This window comes from Sturnus vulgaris, chromosome 1 (assembly GCF_052056855.1).
Source record: "Sturnus vulgaris isolate bStuVul1 chromosome 1, bStuVul1.hap1, whole genome shotgun sequence".
NCBI lineage: Eukaryota > Metazoa > Chordata > Aves > Passeriformes > Sturnidae > Sturnus > Sturnus vulgaris.
Window position 1 is genome coordinate 122,572,373 of NC_142243.1, and position 21,586 is coordinate 122,593,958.

General features: G+C 35.7%; 1 protein-coding gene across 17 annotated transcripts in view; it reads left to right on the forward strand.

Annotated features, from left to right (window-relative positions):
- Positions 1–21,586, forward strand: part of CSPP1 (centrosome and spindle pole associated protein 1) — a 61,152-nt gene that overhangs the window by 27,013 nt on the left and 12,553 nt on the right. For 7 of the 17 annotated variants that reach the window (XM_088175873.1, XM_014873015.2, XM_088175901.1 and 4 more), the window contains 15 exons: positions 74–131; positions 3,696–3,886; positions 4,793–4,911; positions 5,922–6,000; positions 6,342–6,462; positions 8,438–8,573; positions 10,538–10,684; positions 12,896–13,008; positions 14,081–14,230; positions 15,441–15,587; positions 16,344–16,448; positions 17,480–17,546; positions 18,963–19,083; positions 19,719–19,864; positions 20,395–20,535. In XM_088175873.1, the coding sequence (XP_088031999.1) occupies positions 74–131; positions 3,696–3,886; positions 4,793–4,911; positions 5,922–6,000; positions 6,342–6,462; positions 8,438–8,573; positions 10,538–10,684; positions 12,896–13,008; positions 14,081–14,230; positions 15,441–15,587; positions 16,344–16,448; positions 17,480–17,546; positions 18,963–19,083; positions 19,719–19,864; positions 20,395–20,535 (1,841 nt within the window). Of the gene's footprint in view, positions 1–73; positions 132–3,695; positions 3,887–4,792; positions 4,912–5,921; positions 6,001–6,341; positions 6,463–8,437; positions 8,574–10,537; positions 10,685–12,895; positions 13,009–14,080; positions 14,231–15,440; positions 15,588–16,343; positions 16,449–17,479; positions 17,547–18,962; positions 19,084–19,718; positions 19,869–20,394; positions 20,536–21,586 lie in introns of all 17 variants that reach the window. The other 10 variants (XM_088175881.1, XM_088175891.1, XM_014873014.2 and 7 more) reach the window with 4 other exon arrangements.

Consider the following 21,586-nt stretch of genomic DNA (forward strand, 5'->3'; position numbering starts at 1 on the left):
CTTTGAAAGAATGAATGTAGTTGTTACTGCTTTCTAATTTGATCCTTTTTTTAAAAAAAACCAAACAAAACAGTGAGAAGGAACTTGAACTCCCAGTTGCTGCTTCTGGAGCTCGAGACCCAGAAAAGAAGGTAAGAAATTTGAACACTCTTTCAACTATAGAGCCTATTCTTTTTTTCTTACATGCACGCTTGGTTACTCAGTCACAAAACTCTGTAGAATTTCTATAAAATAATAAATGTTGGCCTATTTAGTAGGGCATCAGTGTATAACAAAATTGAAGCCAAGGATGATGAGGCTGTGCCATGGTTTAACCCCAGCCAGCAGCCAAGCCTTACGAGCAGCTGCTTGCTCACTTCCCCACCAGTGGGATCCGGGAAAGAATAGGAGGGGTAAAAGCTGGAAAACTCATGGGTTGAGATGAAGACAGTTTAATAGGGAAAGCAAAAGCTGCACAGACCAGCAAAGCAAAACAAGAAGTTAATTCAGAGCTATCCATGGGCAGGCAGATGTTCAGCCATCACACATCTTGGGAAGACAAACAACATCCCTCCAAACATCCTCTCCTTCCTCCTTCTTCCCCAGCTTTATATACTGATCATGATGCCCTGTGATCTGGAATGTCCCTTTGGTCAGTTGGGGTCACCTGTCCCAGCTGTGTCTCCTCCCAGCCCCCCAGCCACACCCAGTCCCCTCACCAGTGTGGCAGCAGAAAAAGCAGAAAAGGCCTTGGCTCTGTGTAAGCACTGTTCAGCAATAACAAAAACATCTCTATATTATCAACCCTGTGTTCAGCACAAATCCAAAACACAGTCCCATACCACCTACTCTGAAGAAAATTAACTCTTCCCCAGCTAAAAGCAGCACAGGCTCTAAGTCATTACTCATGCTTTCAGTATAAGAGGAAAATATTTTCATGGAATTTATTGAGCATTTTCTTTTGCTGTGTCCAAGTGGAAATATGTACCAACAATGGGTAGGATAGGATACTTAGTGGCCAGTGGTAGCCTCTTAAATGCCTACAGTAGTAACCTTACTTTGGGAATATAAAGTATGCTGCAGAAAGCTTTTTCTCCATTAAAATAAAAAGGTTGTTTTGCAGATGAGTTGATCTCATTATAACAGTTTTTAATTTAAAATCTGTAAAATTTTTAAAGTGATCTAATATAGTGTTTAGGATTACAGGTGTTTTTGTAGGATTTTGTAAAAAGCAAAATGTTTGGGATTGTGTTGTTTGTAAGACTTACTGCAGAGTTACTAGTGTCTCTCCTTCCTTAGTAAGATGATGATTACATTAAGAATTTTGATTAGCATGTATCCAGGAGTAGGGTGTCAGCACTAGTAACATTGTTAGGAAAATGATAGTCTTGCAAAGACTGACAGAACTTATGTGATTGGCAGGTACTTGTCATGTACCCAAAGCCATTGTAGGTTGGGTATGGTGGAGATGTGCTGTTTAAGATGGTACGATGGTAACTTTCAAGCAGGAATAGACTGGTTATTAAGTTAACTGGTTACTGGTTTAAATTATCACCAGTGCTGTTTTTGGGGAATGCTTTAATGCAGATTGAAACTTGTGCCATTTTTGGTGGGTTCAGTAGCGGTGAAAGAAAGTCCTCTTTGCTAGAAAATGAAGGTGAATGAATAGTAAGATGCTATTAGTCAGATCATTGTGGGTCCCTTCCAACTCTGAATATTCTGTGAAACTTGTGAGACCGGAGACTGAGAATGCACACAGACAAGCAATGAAGCTGAATCAAAATTCTTACTCCTAAATGGGGAGAGAAAACACCTGTTGCATGTTCCTGCCCTCCCTGCATAAAGCATCTGTCATGCTTGTTTGGTCCCTGTTTCAAACTGATTCAGCTCGGTTATCTGGCAAAAATCTGAATCTTTTTTTGTTGCTTTAGATGGAATAGAGGGGTCAGCTGATCAGGGATTCAGATGATGAAAGGGAGAGGAATGGAGAGGGTACATCTGGGAGGCAGGCAGGAGAGGAGGCAGAACTGAGCAGAGGATGCTGGCTCTTCTTGCTCAGCAGGCTGCAAGGTCAGTGTAAACAGTTCTGTGTAATCAAAGCTGACTATGCAGGAGCATGCTGTGCTGCAGCACTCAATATACCAAACACATCTCAGTCAGAATCTGCAAAGTGCCTGTTGTAGGAACAAAATTATATCTAGAGCAAGTACACGGCATGCATGGTGTTTTAAAAGCACTAATTTAGCTGAAAGCCTTCAATTAAGTTGAATTGCTACATTCATTAAGCATCAGTCACTGTTAGCTTTAAATTGCCTCTCGGGGAGAGATTCTAATTAGGTGCATTTCTTGATTAATTACAGGTTGGTTAAATAGCAATGTCTGATTAAGAATCTATAAATGTCGACTGTTGTATACGCCACTTGTTTAATGTGAAACAATCTCCAGGATGAACTGAGTACTCAAGTCACATCTGAAATCTGGGGCACTTTGGGAATGGTTTCAGGTTGTTAGTGAGAAAGGCTGTTTTAAATGTTCTACTGCTCAAGACACTGGATCTGAAAAGAGAGAAAGTCTGTAGACTGCTTTATAAAATTAAATTGCTTTAACTAGTATCTGATATCTTATTCTGTGTTCACATTTAGAAATTTGAAGTTAAATGTTATAAGCAAATATTCATGTCTAGTAGATTTTGAGAATTTTCATCTAAATGCTGTAGTCCTTGATTGGTGAGTACTAACTGCCTTGTATATACTGTCTTGCAGCTAAGTGATGAGGAGGTAAATATTTAATATTTTGAAATATTTCCATATTGTAGGGTATATGGTTTTCTGATAGATATTTAATATGTAGCTAGTTTCGGGTACTACTTTCTCTGAATGCATGTTAGCTGAAGAACTTCAATATTAGGACCAATAAATTCAGAACAAAATCTCTTTTACTTATATAGTCTATGATTTTTTCCATTCTTCTACTATATTGCCTTATTTAAACAAACATTAGAACAGTTACACAGAGCAGTTGCTGTAAGGGCTTTCTGGGTGTGATAGGATTGTTCTGAAACTGACTGACTTGGCATGCCTTCACATTATTTGCATGTTGCTTTTGACTTTCTTCTGAGGATGAGAGTTATCAATAAACATTTGCTACTTCTGTTTTGAAAAATACTCCCTCCAAAAACTCGTAATTGTTGTGGTTGAAAAAATTAATAATATCAAAGGAATTTAAAAAATAAATTAATGGTATTGCAAGGAAATGTTTATTGGAAAACGTCTCGGCGTGTATTTGATTTTAGTTTTTACTGATTATGAGCTAGTTCAATCCTGAGGTGGAGGGGAGGGATTTCAGAAACTTTTCTATGCATAATATGAGAATACTGTCACTGTAGAAAACTGGCAGCTGTAGATGAACATTTCCACAGCTGTCTGTAGAATAGGTTTTTTTTCTGACATTAACTAGATTCATATACTTCCTGAAACTTACAATGAGATTGCTTTATGTAAATCTCTGATAAACTTCCTAGATTTCCTTGTAATACTGGATTCCTAGTAGATCATTGAGAGGAAAAAAAATGCAATTACTAGAAATTAGAACAGGTAGCTGTGATCCAGTGAAGTGTTTAACCCAATGTAAATGGAGGTTCAGAATATTTCCAAGTAATAAGATAACTGTTTTGTTTTGTTTTGTTTCCTCTTTCTTTTACTTTTTTTTTCCTTCAGCCAAATAGATTGAAGCAGTTTGGCTTCACAGCAAGAGCTTTTGAAGAGAAAGTTCCTCCTGAAAGGCCCAGGGTAGCTTTCCAAACTCCAATGCCTGCACGTTCAGCCTCTCCAGTGAATGAAGACTCTCAGAGTGACAAAGACTTTCATAAGGGTCTAGTCAGCAGTCTTGGGGAAATGGCAGCTCCCAGGTGCTTCATCATGATGTTCATTTTACATGTTAAATAAGATTGTTGTTTAGCATGTTATTACTGCTGAAGTGGAGCTCAGTAGTACTGTTGATCCTTCTCCAAGAAACTGATAAAGCTAGAAATAATATTTTGACAATTAACAGAAAACTAACTACTTTGCACTGGTGGAATAAACGTTTAATGTCATTTCCTCTTATTGAAAGCATCCATGGAGGCTGGATTATCTCTGAAGGCAGCTCTCTTATAGTGGATGTTTGTGTAGGAAAGGGTTGAGCTGTAAGAAATTATGTCCATGCCTGTAATATTGAACCATATTGTGAGAATGCTTGGGCTCATGCCCTGCAGAGTCCATGTTTTCAGAAGGCTCGTATGGCACGAGTTTGGCTCCTGTTAATTAAGCAGTCTCCCAGGGCTGAGCACAGAAATGCACTGTAGGCAAGGACAGTTTCTACTAAGTACTGTGATTGTGACTAAACTATTCAGGGAGAGAAGGAGCTTCGGGCATGTGGTTGAAGCTGTGCTGGGCTGTTCAGCCTTTGACCAGATCTTGCCTTGTTTTCTTTACTGATGCAGCCAGGAATTGCCATTATCTGAGCCACTTAAAGAAGGCGTGTTTGATGTATGTTCTTTAGATCTCTGGAATACTCTGGGTTCATGTACTATTCCCCCAGGGATGGTTAATTCCCTATTGAGATTTGCTGCATCTTGTTCCTGGATGCCGCTAATGAGAGGTCTGCAGCTGAACTAAATCTAGAATTTTTCTGTAATTAATTCTCTTTCTGTCCCTGTCCCCTCTCAATTCTCTTTCCCTCTCTCTCCTTCTCTCCTCCCTCCGCCCTCCTTCTTTTAATGATATCTTTTCAGTTGTACAATGAACCAAGGAATTGTTTCCCTTTTTTCTTTAAGGCTTGCCCCTTTGCCACCGCCTCCACCACCAGTTCTGACAGACAACTATAAAACACCTTATGATGATGCTTACTACTTTTATGGGGCTAGGAATCCTTTGGATCCTGCTCTTGCATACTGTAAGTTGATGATTTTAGGTGGATTGGTTGTTGGAGTGATTCATATGACTGCTTTTAATATAATTAAATGATTAATAATGTAGAACTTGTAACAGCAAATTAAACCCATTTTTTAGATGTGTATTGAATGAAAAAGGCTTTTTTTTCAATACTGTTTTTGAATGAAGTAATTTTCTCCAGCAACAAAAAGGGCTGTGATTTCCAGAAATCTTGTTCATCACTTGAACAAGCTCTAGTGTCAGATTCTTTGCTGTTACTTCTCCCAGATAATTTTCTTTATAATATTGATAATTAAAGGATTATTTCCTAAAATAATTTACATAATAATTAATTGCATGTTTCGGCATTGTTACAATTTTAGATATAATTATCAATATTGTAAAGATATTAATATATTAAATACATTAAAATAATGTATGAAGTGGTCTACTTTTATATTTTAAGAACTCTTTTTTTGTCTGTCCTTTACTTCATGATGATTTTGTGATTGAAACTATTGTGATGTGTGAGGGAGGGACTGGATTATCTGGTGTTCGTTTTTCTTTTTTTTTTTTTTTCTTTTTTAGAGAAAAAACCAGAAATACTTTAAATTTTTTTTGGTGCTGTCTTCATAGAAAAGGTAAAATAAAGGAGAATAAAAATTTAGAAAAATAACTCTTTTATAGTTGATTTGACTGACATTTGGAAATAATGATTATAAGTGTCACCATTAAGAGAGTAATTTCATTTTATTCGATTATAATATGTTAATGAGGTAGTTTGTAAAATCTAAGGGGATTTAGTTGAATTTCAAAAATAGATTAGTACCTTGGCATCGTATTTCTTGGTTTAGAGGACATTAAGGGTTAGCTGAGTTTGTTACAGAAGCTGAGAGTTCTGTTTGTTCTACACTCACAGAGTTTGAGTGGTGAACTGTGTTCTTTTAGATAATGACAACTATTTATATCTGAGCATTCAAAATTTAAAATATAATATTTTTGTTTTTTTTTTTTTTTTTTTTACTGTGCCAGATAGTACAGGTATGATGGAAATGCAACCCATACCTAGTCTGGATCCTCCTTTTGGCCAGGCCTCAGTAGAGCAGCCCATGTAAGTATTAGCTATATTCATATTCTTTGTGTATATTTATCTATATTGATATTCTTTTTGTGTTGGTAATATTTTGCTGAGAACAGATATGCTTTTGAAATAAAATGTGTTAAAGACAACTCTTCAAACTTCTAATTAAGGATTTTTATCTAGACAATAAAAGAGTAATTCAGTGAACTGCTATTCTCTTATGGATTTAAGAAAATGTTTGGGATTATAAATAGACTGTGGGAAACAGCTCTTAAATAGTTCAGGAAGAGATTTTTTAAATTTACTTTTTAAATTCCACCTCTCTGGACCCTGTGATGCTTTCCTTTAATATGTGTGATTTTTCAATTTAGAAGCAACATTGGGCAGAGGACTACAGGAGACAGACAAAGAAGCATAGGAGTGTATTCTGAAGAAAAAACAAAGCCTTCCAAAGAGGCAACATTATCTTATCAACAAGAATTACAGCAGCAGGTACTGAATGATAAGGCTTCTGACTCTTCATTCTTTTATTTTTTGACATATAATGGTTGTAACTATAGTACTCTTTCAGACAATTTTATGCAGCTTACAAATAAAAAGCTTTTTAACTCTCCTTCCTTTCATCACTTCTTTCCTCTGACCCTGCTTTAGCTCATTTTAGCTCTGGAGGTGGACAGTAAGCTCTTCAAATTTTTTGTTAGAGGCAGAGACAATGTTAAAAATGTTACAGCAAACAGATTAGTTCCAGGCATGTAGCTTTGTATAATTGTTTTCATGAACATAAGAACCTGCATCATAAAAGAAATGGTTTGTATTGCTCTGATATTCCATTATTGCTATATTTATTTGGAACAGTCTAATTTCCGTAAGTTCTTAATGAACATTTGGACACTAATTCAAAGATTTGACTCGTGTTTATTTCCAGTCTATTTGTAGGTGCTGTCCTACTTCTTTTTAGCTTCTTTTTTGATAGACCAGACAAATTTTTTGGGTTTCCTGTTCCAGGAGACTTCTGAGTCCTGTACTCACTTTAGTGGCCTTTTGCTGCTGCACCTTGTGGGAGTTTATAGTTATAAAATGTATTTGACTATGATGAAACATGTTACTTTTGCAGAAATTTTCCTAGAACCCAGTTCAGGAGCACTTAACATTTTCTTATCTAATTTTTAATGTATTTCTTTGGTAGAGGTAAATAACACCTATAAAAACACTGTAGTTCTAATTATGTTTGTACATAAGGGATAAAGGAGAGGCTGCCAACCAAGGTCAAATAAAGAATAGAGTAACCATTTAGGAATAGTATCAGATACTGTACATGTTGTTCTCTGAAGGCATTTTCTCACTGTAGTCCTAAGTAAGAACTACCTTGCTATGTGAGAGGCTGCACAATTTGACATAAAGGTCTAATAAACATGGCATGATAGTCTTCTGTAGTTAAGGTTCAAAGCAATCAGAGGATATTCTTTTTTTTCCTACAGATAAACCTGACTGTTGATTTTTGTAAACAGTTGAGGGGGCTAGATGGGTCTTTGTTGACTCATTGTATCTCTTAGGAAATTGTGATTATTTGATAAAGGGAAATTATAGAATCATAAAGTGGCCTAGGTTGGAGGGGAGCTCAAAAATCATCTAGTTCTCACCCCACTGCCATGGACACCTTCCACTAGACCAGGCTGTGTGATGCCCCATCCAGCCTGGCCTTGAACTCTTCCAGGGATAGGGCATCCACAACTTCTCTGGGCAACCTTTTCCAATGCCTCCCCACCCTCATCGTGGTTTATCTGATTATATTTATCTAATGAAATGTTTTTCTAATGCACATGAGAAATAAACTTTAAAAAATACATTAATAAATTGTGAATACATAAATAGTTAATGTTTTAAAAGCTTTGATAGAAGATGGACTTTTTAACAGCTGTTCACAGTTATTAGGAGACTTAGTTACATAAATGATTTTGAAGAAAAAGAAGAACCATGTGAACATTCCTGTGTTGTATACATAGATCATCGTGAATTATTACAGAAAACTATTTTATGAATTATTAAAGAATTGTGTAACATTCTGTTAAGGCATTTATTATTAGGAGTCATCTCCAGTCTAAGTTTTGGTTAAACGAAACATACCAGATTGAGAGAAGGAAGTGCATTAATATTGTAGAATTTTGCCTTTTTAATTTTCAGGCAGTATAAACATCTGTATCAAAGATCCAAAGATATGGAACTTTTGATCTAGTGCAAATATCAGATGTGAACATTTCTGGAACTTGAAAGTCTTATGCTGTGTAGGATGTTTCACTGATTATGCACAACTGGACGTGCACATTTTGACAACAGAATGCAATGCCCTGTCTGCAGTATAGACAGTGGGAAATAGATAATGAGAATATTCAGTTTGCTCTGTTAACTTTTTATTAAACTTCTACTTAATGTGATATTGTGGATCTAACTTTGGTTGGTTTGTTTTTAGATAAGAGAGAGAGAAGAGCGACGCAGACAAGAGCGAGAGGAGAAAGAGAAGTTAGAAGCAGAAATAAGGAATTACAATCCCTGGGGAAGAGGTGGTGGTGGTGCTCCTCTCAAAGATGCAGAAGGAAATCTAATAAGTATGTTTGTGAAGATTATGTCCTTTTCAAGACTGATATTTTCTTCCTCTTGTAAGGGCTCTATTCAGCCATATTCTTTGTTTTGTAACACTGGCAGCCCTTGACAAGACTTCCTTGTTTCAAGGAGATGCACTCTAGGAATAATTGAGTTATTATTTTGATTTCTGTAGAATCATTCAAAGAGTACAATCCAAACAAAATGGGAAACACAGGATATGTCAACTATAAGTGAAGACACAAGGCAGTTGTAAAGAGAGAAGGAGGAAAGAAACTATCAGAATTACCCACAGTACAAATATGCTGAAGGCTGTTGTGAAGACTTTTATTTAAGCATGTCATATGAAGAAGTTTTTAATTTTTTTTCTTTTTAAAAATGATTTCTAGGCTTAGAAATCTCTATGATATGAAAAATTGGAGCATGTTTATATACATATACAAAGCTAAGTGGAATATAAATATTTCACAAAGTAACACTGCTGGTAAAATGGCTATATAAAGAGCTCTCAGCAGTAATGTTTTTTAAGGCTTACTTTTTTCCAAGTGTGGTTTTATACAAGGTGGGATTAATGAACTGGAAGATATCTATGATCCGGATTGTTCATTTACCCTTCCAGTAAATCATGAAATATTTACTGGATAACAGTTTATCTGTAGAAGTGATTGGTTTCAGTTGTATGACAGCTGAGCAGCATATGTCAAAATTAATAGTATATTTTGAGATTAGTGAGTAAAGTTTAAATGCTTTTTAAAGATTTTGTGGCCAAATTCTAAGTTTAGAAACTTGTATTAAGATCCAAACTTGTGTTTAATCTCAGGGCAGATAGAGGTGTTCATACTGCCTTACTTCAGGTATGGCATTTGCGTGTTTGGCTTCTTCCTCTAGGCTTTAACAGTGGTGTGATTGAAAAAGTAAAGGTCTCATAGTGGCCTGAGCTCTGCATGTAGCTGCTGAGAAGTTTATCTCTGTCTGTACATGAGAAGCCAAGAGAAAGAACAGCTTCTTACCCTGTTTTCCTGAATTAAATATGTAAAATACTTTTCCCACCATAGCTTGGCAGCATGATGGATAAGCTATGAGTCGTGTCATGAAACAGAACATGCTTTCTGACATGTCATTTTTATATGGAGTGACTTGTCTTTTTATCCTCTTAAAAATGTCTGTAAATAGCTTTTGAGACTCTGATATATGCAAAGGTTGCTTTACAGAGAGGCATGGAATTTAAAGTTCTTGGAATCAGAGTGCTTAAATGACTACAGTAATTCATAATTATCAGAAACACTATTTCAAAAGGTAATCTGAAAACTGTGCAGTAGTTTTTTGTTTTGAAATGAGCCTTCTAAGAATAGAAGGGTAACACTTCAAAATGAGCTGAAATTAATGTCTTTGATCAGGCACCATGTAAATTTTGATTAAAATGTTGGATAATGTTGCTTTGCTTACATATTGAAATCTGCACCTGGATTATTACTGAAGACCAAGATATGCTTCAGTGCTTCAATTGCACTTATTTCCCTCAACAGTAATTAGAGAGATTCGGCATTTGAAATACCAATACTAAACTCAAAAGTATTTCACAGCTTTAAGGAGATACAAGAAAGGGTTATTTCTAAATATCTGCTTGTCAACACAGACTTATCAGTCAATTTTGTCTTTGAGTTCTTTATCTTTCAATTTAATAGCATTTTGAGGCAGGGAAGAAGGGAGGGAGGTTCTGAAGAATCATTCCTAACCAAAGAGAAATGACAAAATAAATCTTCTAATCTGTTTGTTAGTAGTACCTAATTATTAATATCTCACCCTTAGCCTGTGTATTCTTGTCTTTGCCTGAACTTTTTGTTCCCGTGGCTGATATGCTCTGGAAAAGTGGAATCAGATCAAAACCCCCTGTATTTTGGAGAATCCACAGTAAACATGCCTTTATGAGGTTAAAATACTATAAACAGTTATTTCCCCTTTCCTTTAGCGGACTTGAATATCATGCACAAGCGAAATGAAGAGGCATATCATAATCCAGAGGCAAGACTATATGAAGATAAAAGGGCTATTGTTGACCTAAGTTTGGCCTCCTCGAGACCTGAGAACTCAGAAGCATCTACAAATAAAACAGCAGGTTTTTAAGAATACTGTATTACTCCTCTACCTATCCATAAATCTTAGTGATCAAACTTCCATAGTTCTTTACCTCTTTCTGGTGGTTGTATGATAGTGTTAGTTCTCTCTACCTGTGAAGTCAGTATCATGCTTCTTTCCCAAATTCCTTCATTGCTGTCACTGTGTGCTCTTAAAATCTTATCTGTCTTGTCAGTAATGGTAATTAAAGCTGTTTTAGCCCTCAAGAGTCAGGATCAGTATATTATTTTTCCAGATTCGGTGTTTTCTAATCAAATCTTCGTACGTGTTTGTCTTATTTTTAAATGACACAGTAAAATACAGCCGTGTAGTAGGTGAGAATGTGGAATAAAAAGAGGTCTTTAGGTGTATGATGTTAGAGGTTAAGGTGGAATTAGTACAGTAACTAGGTTAACAAGTTCTAAAAAGTTACAGGTGAATTGGGTACATATGGAGCTCTCTGCTCTGCCTCCAAGTTCTAGGGATTTTGATTTATTTTCATATTTTAAAACTAATACATCTTTATCTTCTACGTTTTGTGAGACATCTAAATGAGAGCACTGTGTTAGTCCAGACCTGTCCCTGTTTAGAATGGGCAAAGGCCAAGATTGGTGATGATCTTCTCAACTCAGCTTAGAAGCTACTTTTCCTTGTTTGAATTGTTGCACTTCTTAATAAAGAATTACATGGTATTTGGGACGTGAATCTGTTTTGCACAATTGCAATTCAGCATCCTTACCACTGACTTTTGTTCCTTCTGTCCCACCTCTCTCTCTTTATCCCCAACAGACTATATGTTTAGCCATTTAGTAAGAAGTGAAACAGGAAGGCTGATAGAGTAATAATGTAAAACAGCCAAGAGCCCTCTGGTTAGAGCACTTATTGTGGGATCAGGAGGTGGTGCATGTCAGTGATGGGAACTTTATAGCCTTGCACCTTGAATTTGATCAGCCATGTAGTAGAGTGGCTTTGTGAATGTTTTGGTGGGTTTGGTTACTTAGTTTGTGGGGGGTTTTTGGTACACTGCCCTGTTAAAAAAGGAACTTTCAGGACAGTAGCTGATACACAGTAAGCATTTTCCTTGATACTTTCCATAGTAACTGTCCTGTCTTGTACCCATGCCTTCTAAATGGTATATAAATTTTTTTCTGTATTTTTATATGGAAAAAACTCCATCATGAAAGAACCACATGTAAATTTAGTTATATTTTGGAAGGATTCAAGCACTGCTTCCATGTAAGGAAAAATAATCCCAAAGTGTACTCATTGGTATGCAAACACATGCTCCTAAGGCTAGGCTGTAGCAGTAAACATGTGCATTCCAATGGGAATACTTTAATGTGTTATTTATGCTTTCATCTGACTTGGGTGTTACCTCACCATATAGGGAAATGTAATGTTCATCTCAGCTCAGTGGTGCTATTGCTCTTGCACATCTTTGAGGCACTGCCCTTCAGAGCAGACATGATAGGAGTGAAAAACATGCTGCATGAGCTGGAAAGTTAACACAATTTACTCTGTTTTCCTTTACTTCCTTTCTTTCTCCTCTGCTTCTTGTAGGGATTCTGTTCTGCAAAACCTGCTCTGTGTGGTGTCTTAATTAATCTTCCTATCTTAGAGCTTTGTGACTGTATGGTTATGTCGTGATTGTAACTCAGGGCTAAAGGAAACCTGACACTTCAAACTTTATAGTACAGAAAACACTTTAGACTGGCAGAATTTAGATTTCTGACTGCTTAGAATTTTATTTGTGAGGACTTTGCTTTTTGTAGCATCCTTTACTATTTTGTGTAAATATTTGTTCTATTAGGATGCTCTGTTTTTAAAGAGTGAATAAACCTGAGAAACAGAACCATATGTCCTAAGTCAGAGGAATTGCAAGCAGTAAAGTTACAAGGTGTAAAGTATTTTCTATTCTAATTAATTTTGCAGATAATGTTCAATCTGCAAGCTGCACACTGAACAGTTGAAGAGGTGACTTTAGTAGGTGTTATTTTGTAAAAATGCAACTCTCTTGGATGGTATTAAACAGTTAAAACCTGGCAATTATTCCAGGCAGAAAATGTAAGAACTTTCAAGCCCAGCTATAGCCTTGAGTTACGGCTGTCATAAGCTTCCCTTTGAAACAAGTGTCTCGGATTCCCCTTTCCTCCCTCTGGCTTGCTGTCTCAAATTTTGTTTGTTTTTCATCTGTAACTTTCTCCTCCCTTAGGTATTGCATTTGCACAGGCCTCTCCTTTTGCTCGAGGTAATGTGTTTGGTGAACCTCCATCTCCAGAGCAGCTTAAGCGACAGGAATCCTACAAAAACTTCCTGCGTCTACAGGTGAATGCTCAGGCCAGATGTCATCTGGTGAAATAAATTGTAAAAAGAGAGTTTACACTCAGAGTAAATCATCACTGCCCACCAAAGACATTACCTGTTCTATCACAGCCAGTTCTGGACACAAGAGGTGTACTAAAAGCTACATACTATAGAGTTTCTTGGATTTTGGCTTACATAATAGCATCACTTAGACAAGCATTTCTTAATAGTTGGCTTCTTTAATCTAGGCTCTATTTTATTTTTTCTTGAAGTACTGCTCACTAAATACAGTATTGAGTTCTGCAACTGTGCACACAGTACAGGTTTGCATTCATAAATGCCTACACAAACCAAGATGCATTTGGAGGTCTACATGATAAAAATGCACATTCATCAAAATGAAATGATGATCAGTCATAGTGTAGTTATTTATTGATGGGTATATAAAACCTGGTTGTTCTTCAACTAGCTTATGTGTTCTGTCCATAATACTTCACATTTAATCCTACGCTGCACAAATTAAATATCAGTGTAATTAAATACCATTATCAAGGAAATAATAGATAATTTAAGAGACTACTAAAGTCATACAGTAGTTTGATGTGAATCACTTGAAAAGAAAAGATCAGGTTTTTTTTTCCATGCATAGGGCTGCCAAATAGACTAAAGGATGGGAAGGTCTTTTGTTTCAGTACGTCAGCACTTTGTCTAAGAATACTGCAATTGTGGAATGGGAAAAGATAATTTCTGTATCTTTTTGATTTCCCATCTTCCATTATTTAATCAGTGAATAAAAGTATTACTCCAGCACATCTTGAATAGAGCAAGTGTTAGGAAATACTCTGATTTTATTAGTAGTGTTTTTAAGTTGTTTTCCTGTATTTGCAATGGCCAAAAAGAGTTAGTAAAATAGAATCTCATTTTAAGGGAATTATGAAGCTGAAATACAGGATGGACTCTAGGATTCTTTCAGTTGCAACCATATAGCTTTTGATTTTGCAAGTAGGTGCTGCAAAAATCATGGTGGTAAATGCTGTTAATCAGATTGTTACCGGCTATTGACAGTTGAATATTTCTTTGTTTTATTTTTAAGATTGAAGAAAAGAGACGTAGGGAAGAAGCAGAGCGAGAAAAACTTAGAATGGAAGAAGAAAAAGAGGAAAAACGACTCGCAGAGCAGAGGATGAGAATTCAAAAAGCCTATGAAGAGGAACTAGAGGAGAGAAGGAGGAAAGATGAGGAGGTGTAGTATTTTGATACTTTGACTTCTTTCATCCTAAACTAACCCTTTGTAGTATTTGTTGTCTAGAAGGTAAGCCGAGAACTGTCCTGTGAATTGGTCTTTGCTTTTAAATGGGTCTGCATTAGGCAGAGGAGAAGTGGAAGATTGTCAGCATTAACTAGCACATTCTTCTCACTCTTTATGGTATACTACAAACTTGAAGTAGTGTTAATTCTTTCAAGAAAAAAACTAGTAGTTTTATAAATGCCAGCGGTGCTCTCTTTCCTAAAAGAAACTGGTTGTGAGGCCAATAAAAAGCTTTATCAAATTGGTGAATTAAAAAAAATATCATCCCAGTTATTGTCTTAAATATAGCTCTCATGGAATTATTTGAAAAATGTAATTTTGTGAGGATGTTTTTTGAATTGGCAAGGAGGTATCTTTGAGATAAGAATACTGCTTGTTTTGGATGAATGCCAAGCAAATCTAGTGAATCCTTTTCATGGAGGTAAATTCAGACCTAAATCAATCCCCATGAATTTAATTAATACCCCAAAATTTTATTTCTTGGGTTTGCATTTTTTAATATATTTGCATTATTTAGAATATAATAAATAATTGAGGAAGAGGACACAAGGCCATCAGAGAAGTAGAAGTCTTTAAGTTCCCTATGGGATTATGGAAATAAGATTAGGATGTAGGACTTGAAAATTTCTAAAATGGAAGGTTTATCTTATGTTTTAAATTCTCTTTTCCCCTAGTATGAGCAAATTAGCTGGATGAGCCTTGTCTTCTGAATACTGGAGCTGGTCTAACAGAGAGTAGAGAGCTGACTGATGTCATTGCTATTCACAGTCACACGACCAACACTGAGACCAGATGATAATTTCTCTGTGGTCTTGTGATAGTGTGCTGCATGTCTGCAGTGTGCTTTAATTGAACCTGAATTTTTGGAAATGACTCCTACAGGTTAGCCTTAGCTCATGGCAGATCTGGGGTCACAAACGTGTTTATAGAAGTTATTAGGAATTCTGTTTAATGATGTTAGCAAAGCCAGGGCTGCTGCTGTTTGATATTGGTATGAGATATATTTTAATTTGGATATCTGAAGTCAGACTGATGAAATATGCTTTTTTATTTTGTACTAATCACTTTGATGTGTAATTTTGACTTCTCAAAGAGAAAGAAAACAAAACTTTAGTAATTGTTTCTTTTTCAATATATGTTATAGCGAAGATTGAAAAATAAAGAAATAATTCAATTAGATGAAGAGAGAAGAAAAGAGGCAGAAAAACAAGGAAAAGAAAAAGAAGAAAAGCAAGAGGAACAACTTAGACAATATTTTGAGAAAGAAAAGATGGAAGAAGAAAAGAAGATGGTATGTTTAACTGACTTTCTAAGACAACTTTTAAAAATAACTGGATTTTAAGGAAATCACATTATTTCTTTGACCTCTACCTTTAGTTGTTCCCCTCTCAGCTTATCAAACTGCAGTATACTTAATGGACAAACAGAGAACAGCTGATGGAAAAATCAGACATACTGCAGTAGAAACTTACCTTGTTGATCAAATTTGCATTCAAAATAGTGAAAGCAAGATAAATAATCTGCACTCAATAGTTGATTTTTGTATCTGCTGTGAAATACTGTGACCTGCATTTACTGAGGTGTAAATACAAATAAAATTGTTTATTAGAGGATTGATAGGACTGTTCATCTTGGAACAATGGTGGTTTTGGTATTTAATTATTTTCCTTTGACCTGGATGATGTAAGAAATCCATCACATGGAATTCTGATGGACATAACCTAAGTAAATTATAAACTGTCTCTCTTATACAATTTGTACTAAATTTCTGTCATTTCTCTAAAATGGACAGATATAAAGGAAGTGTCTAGAGGAAAAAAGATATGTAACTGAAATATAAATAAAGAAAAAACTACCCTACAGCATAGAAAAAAAGTATTAAAATTTCTATAGGTAGAAAACAAAAATCACATAAAATAATTTTTGCAGTTGTTTTATGCACTTAGGAACATTTTTTTCTAACACTAACAAAACTTTCGCTGTGCAAAATAACACTTTATTCAGAAGCTATAGGAATGTAGTTTCAGTTTTGGTTTCCTCCCTGCAGCTGTCACGACAATCTTCACCCGTCATTCCTGCTCTTCAGAACAAATCAGGAAGAAAAGAAGAAAGGATTCCCTCTGCTGAGAGCCGTCTGTCTTACTATGCACAAGTAGGATTGTTAGAGCAAAATTCTGCTGGATTATTTAAGATAGTACAGTGTATAAAATCATGCCAGGTTTTTAAAGTTTGCCAGTTATTACTGGAATGCCATGGATAATGAGACAGTCTTTATATTAATCAATCTTGGTGCTTAAGGTTAAATTTTATTGCAAGTATTGAAGAAGTTTTTTTGTCAGTGTGTTATTTAAATTTTTTTTTCTACATGTGCATTTTTTGTAGGAATGAGTACCTCCTTTTGGAGAGGATATCCACTATCCAGACCCTTACCAGGGTATTACAAGGGGTCTGATGATCTCAAGATTTAGGATAAGGAAGTTAACATGTAATCTAGCAGCTCATCGTTTTCACTCACAGAAAAACTTAGCTCAGGCGTGAAATTTAATGTTGATTTGTAGCTACTGACATTCTGGTGTAATCTTCATGTTTCTGAAAGTACAAGATCATTGCTCCTAATATGCTTTGCTTTCTTCTCTGCATCACAAATGAGTTACAGTAGTGGTTCTGAGTCCTCTCATTTCTTTTACTTGACAGTCTTCTCTGGGGTTTTTTTGGCTTTTAAAATGAACTTCTCCTAGAAGAGAATAGATTAAATAATAGTTTATGATATTTGAATCTCAGGCTGCACTTCTGTCTTTTTATTGAATAAGTGTTTTTTTTTACCAGCTCTTTGTCTGAGCTGGGCTAAGTACTTTATAGTGCAGTTTCAGAGAATATTTTATGTCACACTTTAAACCATTGCTTTCCCTAAATTTCCTAAATAGGAAGAATACTCTGGAGGTAGATCAGTTTAATTCTTTAGCAGTACTTGTAATAGATTAGTTCAGAACTCTGAATAATGCATTACAGATAGTGTCATAGTGATTTGGATTATACATTTAAAAAACCTGAGGCATTCACAACCTGTAAGGTTTCTGTTCTGACTTCAACTGTTAATGTAAATTCGATGTAAAATAAGGAAATAAAATGTACTGTAATTTCTTCCTTTTACAAATTACATTTCATATTGATGATGCTCACTAGGATCCTGCACAGCCAAGAGCTCCCTCTCCACCTGTCCCTGCTAGAAGAAATCAGCTGCGTTCATTAGGTGGGTATTTGTCTTCATTGCAAGCTCGCTTTCTATTACAACAAAACCATTCTCCATTACAGTTCCTTTTCTTGCCTGCAAAAGAATAGTCCTTTAAAGTTTGCATCTAGGTGTTCTCTCTCTTAGTACTATCAAAGTATTAGTATGGTATATCTGAAGTTTTAAGACAAAATAAAAATGCTTCTATTATGTGTCATCATAAGGAAATATGTTTTTGTAAAAACTCTGGTAATGGAATAGTCTGCATGGGAAGTGCTGGATCTCTTGGAACAGTGGTACCACTGTGACCAGAAATTGAAAAGTTTTGGATTGGCTGAGTAAGGGATTAGACCAACAGAGTGTAGAGCATTGCAGTTCTAACTCTTAAATTCTACCTGCCTTTTATTAGTCTGCCTAATCCTCTCCTCATTCCTCTTAGCTTTCATTGGTGGTTCTAAAATTCAAATCTGCTGGAAGGATCTCCTTTGCTTTTTTTATGTTAGTTATCCTGGCAATATGTGGGTGGAAAGCCGTAATTTTTCTGCTGATATTTTTTTTACAAATATATAAGGAACAACATGAAATGTAGCAGTTAGTGATGCCCTACAAGTGCTAGCTTGCAGCAGAAAGTACTTGAGGCCATCCCAGGGAGTTGTGGATTTTCCACTAAGTGGAAGTGGTTCTTAATCCAGCCATTAGAAATTGATTGACTCAGACCTTCTGTCACGAGAGAAATAAAGATGTATAAATTGAGTCTCATGTTTGAGAATATAAACTAGTAAGACTTGCTTGCCTTCTAAGTTCTGGACACTAAAGTCTAAAAGTCAGTGAAATACCAAATTATAAGTATGTTGTTTGGAAAATGAGAAATTTCTGGAACAGGTTTAACTTGTGGAGGAATGCTGTCCTGACCACAAAAAACAGCATAGACCCAAAGTAGGTCTGAAAAGTCAACATAAGCACATAAGAAAAGTTGAAGTTAGAATTCTTGACCACTTAAGTGAATCTGCACTAGGCAGATAGATATCCAACTTTTTGAGTCAGGAAAAAAAAGATGCTGAGTGCTTGCAGATACCACTGCAGTTCCTGTTATCTGAGGACTGTGTAGGTTTGCATATTCCAAATTAAGGCTATTTACTGGCAGCACCCACTTGTATTCCTTGGCTTTTCCTTTTTTAAATATAGTGAAACATTTCCAGTGACATTTGTATGTTTTCTGCTGTTCAGGGGTTCTGGTCCTTGTGCTTTCTCAAAATATAGACTCTGATCTTATTTCTAGTATATGAAATGTTGTGATTCTTGTGTTTGTCCAATCCTTGTTTTAATTAACATTTCATTATATCTGTTTTTTCCCTTTATTTTTTACATATGTTTCTAAGTAGGCAGCAAAGTTGCTCTGACATGCCTAATTTTTAAATTATTTGTGCTAAATTCCAGAGGAAAGGAAGAATGTGATAAACGAATTGTCAGAGATGAGGAAACAGCTTCGTAGTGAAGAGAGGCGACTGCAGGAACAGTTGCTGAATGTGGCCAGTCATGATAATGTCCCAATTACACGGTAAGAATTTCATCTTCTGTTTCAAAATTTAGGTTTTTCACAGGATCTTACTGTGTATTACTAGCTACTATTAGTTGACCAATGTACATGAGTGGAATAAAAATACAAAGGTAGAACTTGTATATAATTTTTCATTTTTTTCTAATGGGTTTGGGTTTTTTCCAAGACTCTTGCTAAAATTTATTGTAAGAATGGCTGTACTGGTGAGATAGGAAGTTGGAATGGTCTGTCTTGAAGAATGGTCTAAAACAGATGTCTAAGGCAGAATAATATCTCATTACCTTTTTTCCTAGGGCATAATTTGTGCCTGTAAACTGCAGTACTACTGCTGCTGAATGTGCTTATGAATACAGTACTGTTGTGGAAGTACTTTCTTTCTTACTATAAAATCATATTCTCTTTATTTAATACATTTGGTTTGCTTCAAAAATGTGTTAGTCACATCTAATTGCCAGCCTTAGTTCCACTCTTTTTATAACACAATATGCAGTATCATTCCTGTAAAATTTATTTTCCTGTTTTGATAGCTTTATTTAAAGAGAAAAGATCTGAACATTATCAATATTGTATGTCCATCCAACTCATTAATACTATGGTGTTAAATTGCTTTATGCTTGTTTTACAAACCTTTCAAGCAGGAGGAGAGAGAAAAATCCAAGGGACATATTTGAGATGGCCAGGCTTCGTCTGCAGGCTCCAGCTCGGCGACCTTCCTTAAAGGAGGCACAACATCCTGTCAATATGCAGAATATCTGGGATTTTAATGAACTTAAATACAAAGGCAGGTAGATCTTGTTACTGATGAAGAAGGGTAGGGAAACATCTGTCCTTCTCCTCCATCTTCCATTCCAAGCAGGGTTTAAAGACAAAAATAAAAATCAGGCTCTTCATGAGCTACTGCCCATGCACTGCACTTTGTGCATTTTGTTTGTGTATGTGTATCTCCCTGTGGGGCTGTTCCTGCAATTCCTTGGAGTTCTTGGCCTCACAGCACTGCAGCATCACTTGGAGCACTAACCTGTCTTATGGTTACCTTGCTGCTTAAACTTCTTGTGCATTTGATACCATGGTTACTGAAAATAGACTGAGTTGGACTTTTTTACCAAGCAACAAATTATGTTTCTGTGGAACTTTCTGTTTATTCTTTACCAGAAAACATGTATTTTTAATACAGTAAAATTGTAAAATCATTGCTAACTTGCTCATCCTCTTGGCCGTTGACACTATTATTTTTAATGGATATTTATTTAAAAATGCTTTTCAGAAATGTTAATTTAGGGAAGAAATGTAAATTTCATCTCTTTGCTCTAGATCCTGAAACACGTTTGAGCTTGAGGCACATGTATCCTGATCCTCCAAAAGATGACCAGACTCTAGAGATTCAACAGCAGGCACTATTGAGGGAGCAGCAGAGGAAACTTGACAGAATGAGAATGAGGAGAGAAACAGAAGGTAAGGAATGAATGCTCCGAGATAAACAAAAATCTTTGAAATTATGTGTTTTGTATTTGATAAGAATTAAAACCCATCAGTACTAGTTTTACTTCTTTCAAGTGCACTGTCAGCACTTGCAGTATGAAACAGTAAAACACCAGAACACTGAAAGTCTATTGTAAGCATAAAAAGATTGAGTGTTTGGGGGAGCTTTTGTGGTTTTGTACTTAGTTTTGGGATTTTTTAATTACTTGTGACTGTTTCTCTTTGGTTCTCTGGAAGTAATTTAACTAGTGCCTCATATTTCAAAAATTGTAAGGGAAAAGTAGTTTTGTTACTGTTTCTTGGAGAAAACTACAGAACAGTGAAACTTTTTTGCTGAATTGTGATAAAAGTGTTAGCAGGTAAGTTCCATGGAGCAATTCTTGAGTTCTCATGGAGAAAGTAGGATGGCTTTGGACTGTGAATTGATTAAAATACAGCCAGTGTATCTTTACCTTGTCTCGTTTCTAATGATGAAATTTCTTTTATTTCCATTATCTTGGGTTGATCTATTTTAAAGTTTCAGAAACCTGTATCCATAAAAAGCCTTTGCTTTAGAGACCACATTTGAGATAACTGTGACTAATTGGAGGTTCTGGAAGGATAATGTTGCTTGTATTGCTAAATAGAGATGATCCTCAGATAGTAAACATTACCAGCCTAACATGGAAAATATTTTGGCTGCATATTGCAGAAGCAGTGAAAAGTAGATGTATTATCTCTTTTTGTATGCTACAGTTAATTCCAAATGTAAGTTTCATTCAGGTATCTTTTGCAAACAGTAATGAAAGAGCAGTATTTCCAGTATTTGTTTTAGAGGATATTTAAACTTATAATGATAATTGCTTAAACCTATACAAATGAACTCAGTTTTGAGTGCAAGATACAGATTTCTTGGAAAAGTGTTTGTCTCTTTAATTCAGACTGGCCTAACTAAATTTTTGAAGAGACAGTAACTTTATTTCTGTGGTGGCTCAGCCTTTGCTAACAGCCAGACTCCCTCCTACTTGTGTCTCCTCACTCCTGC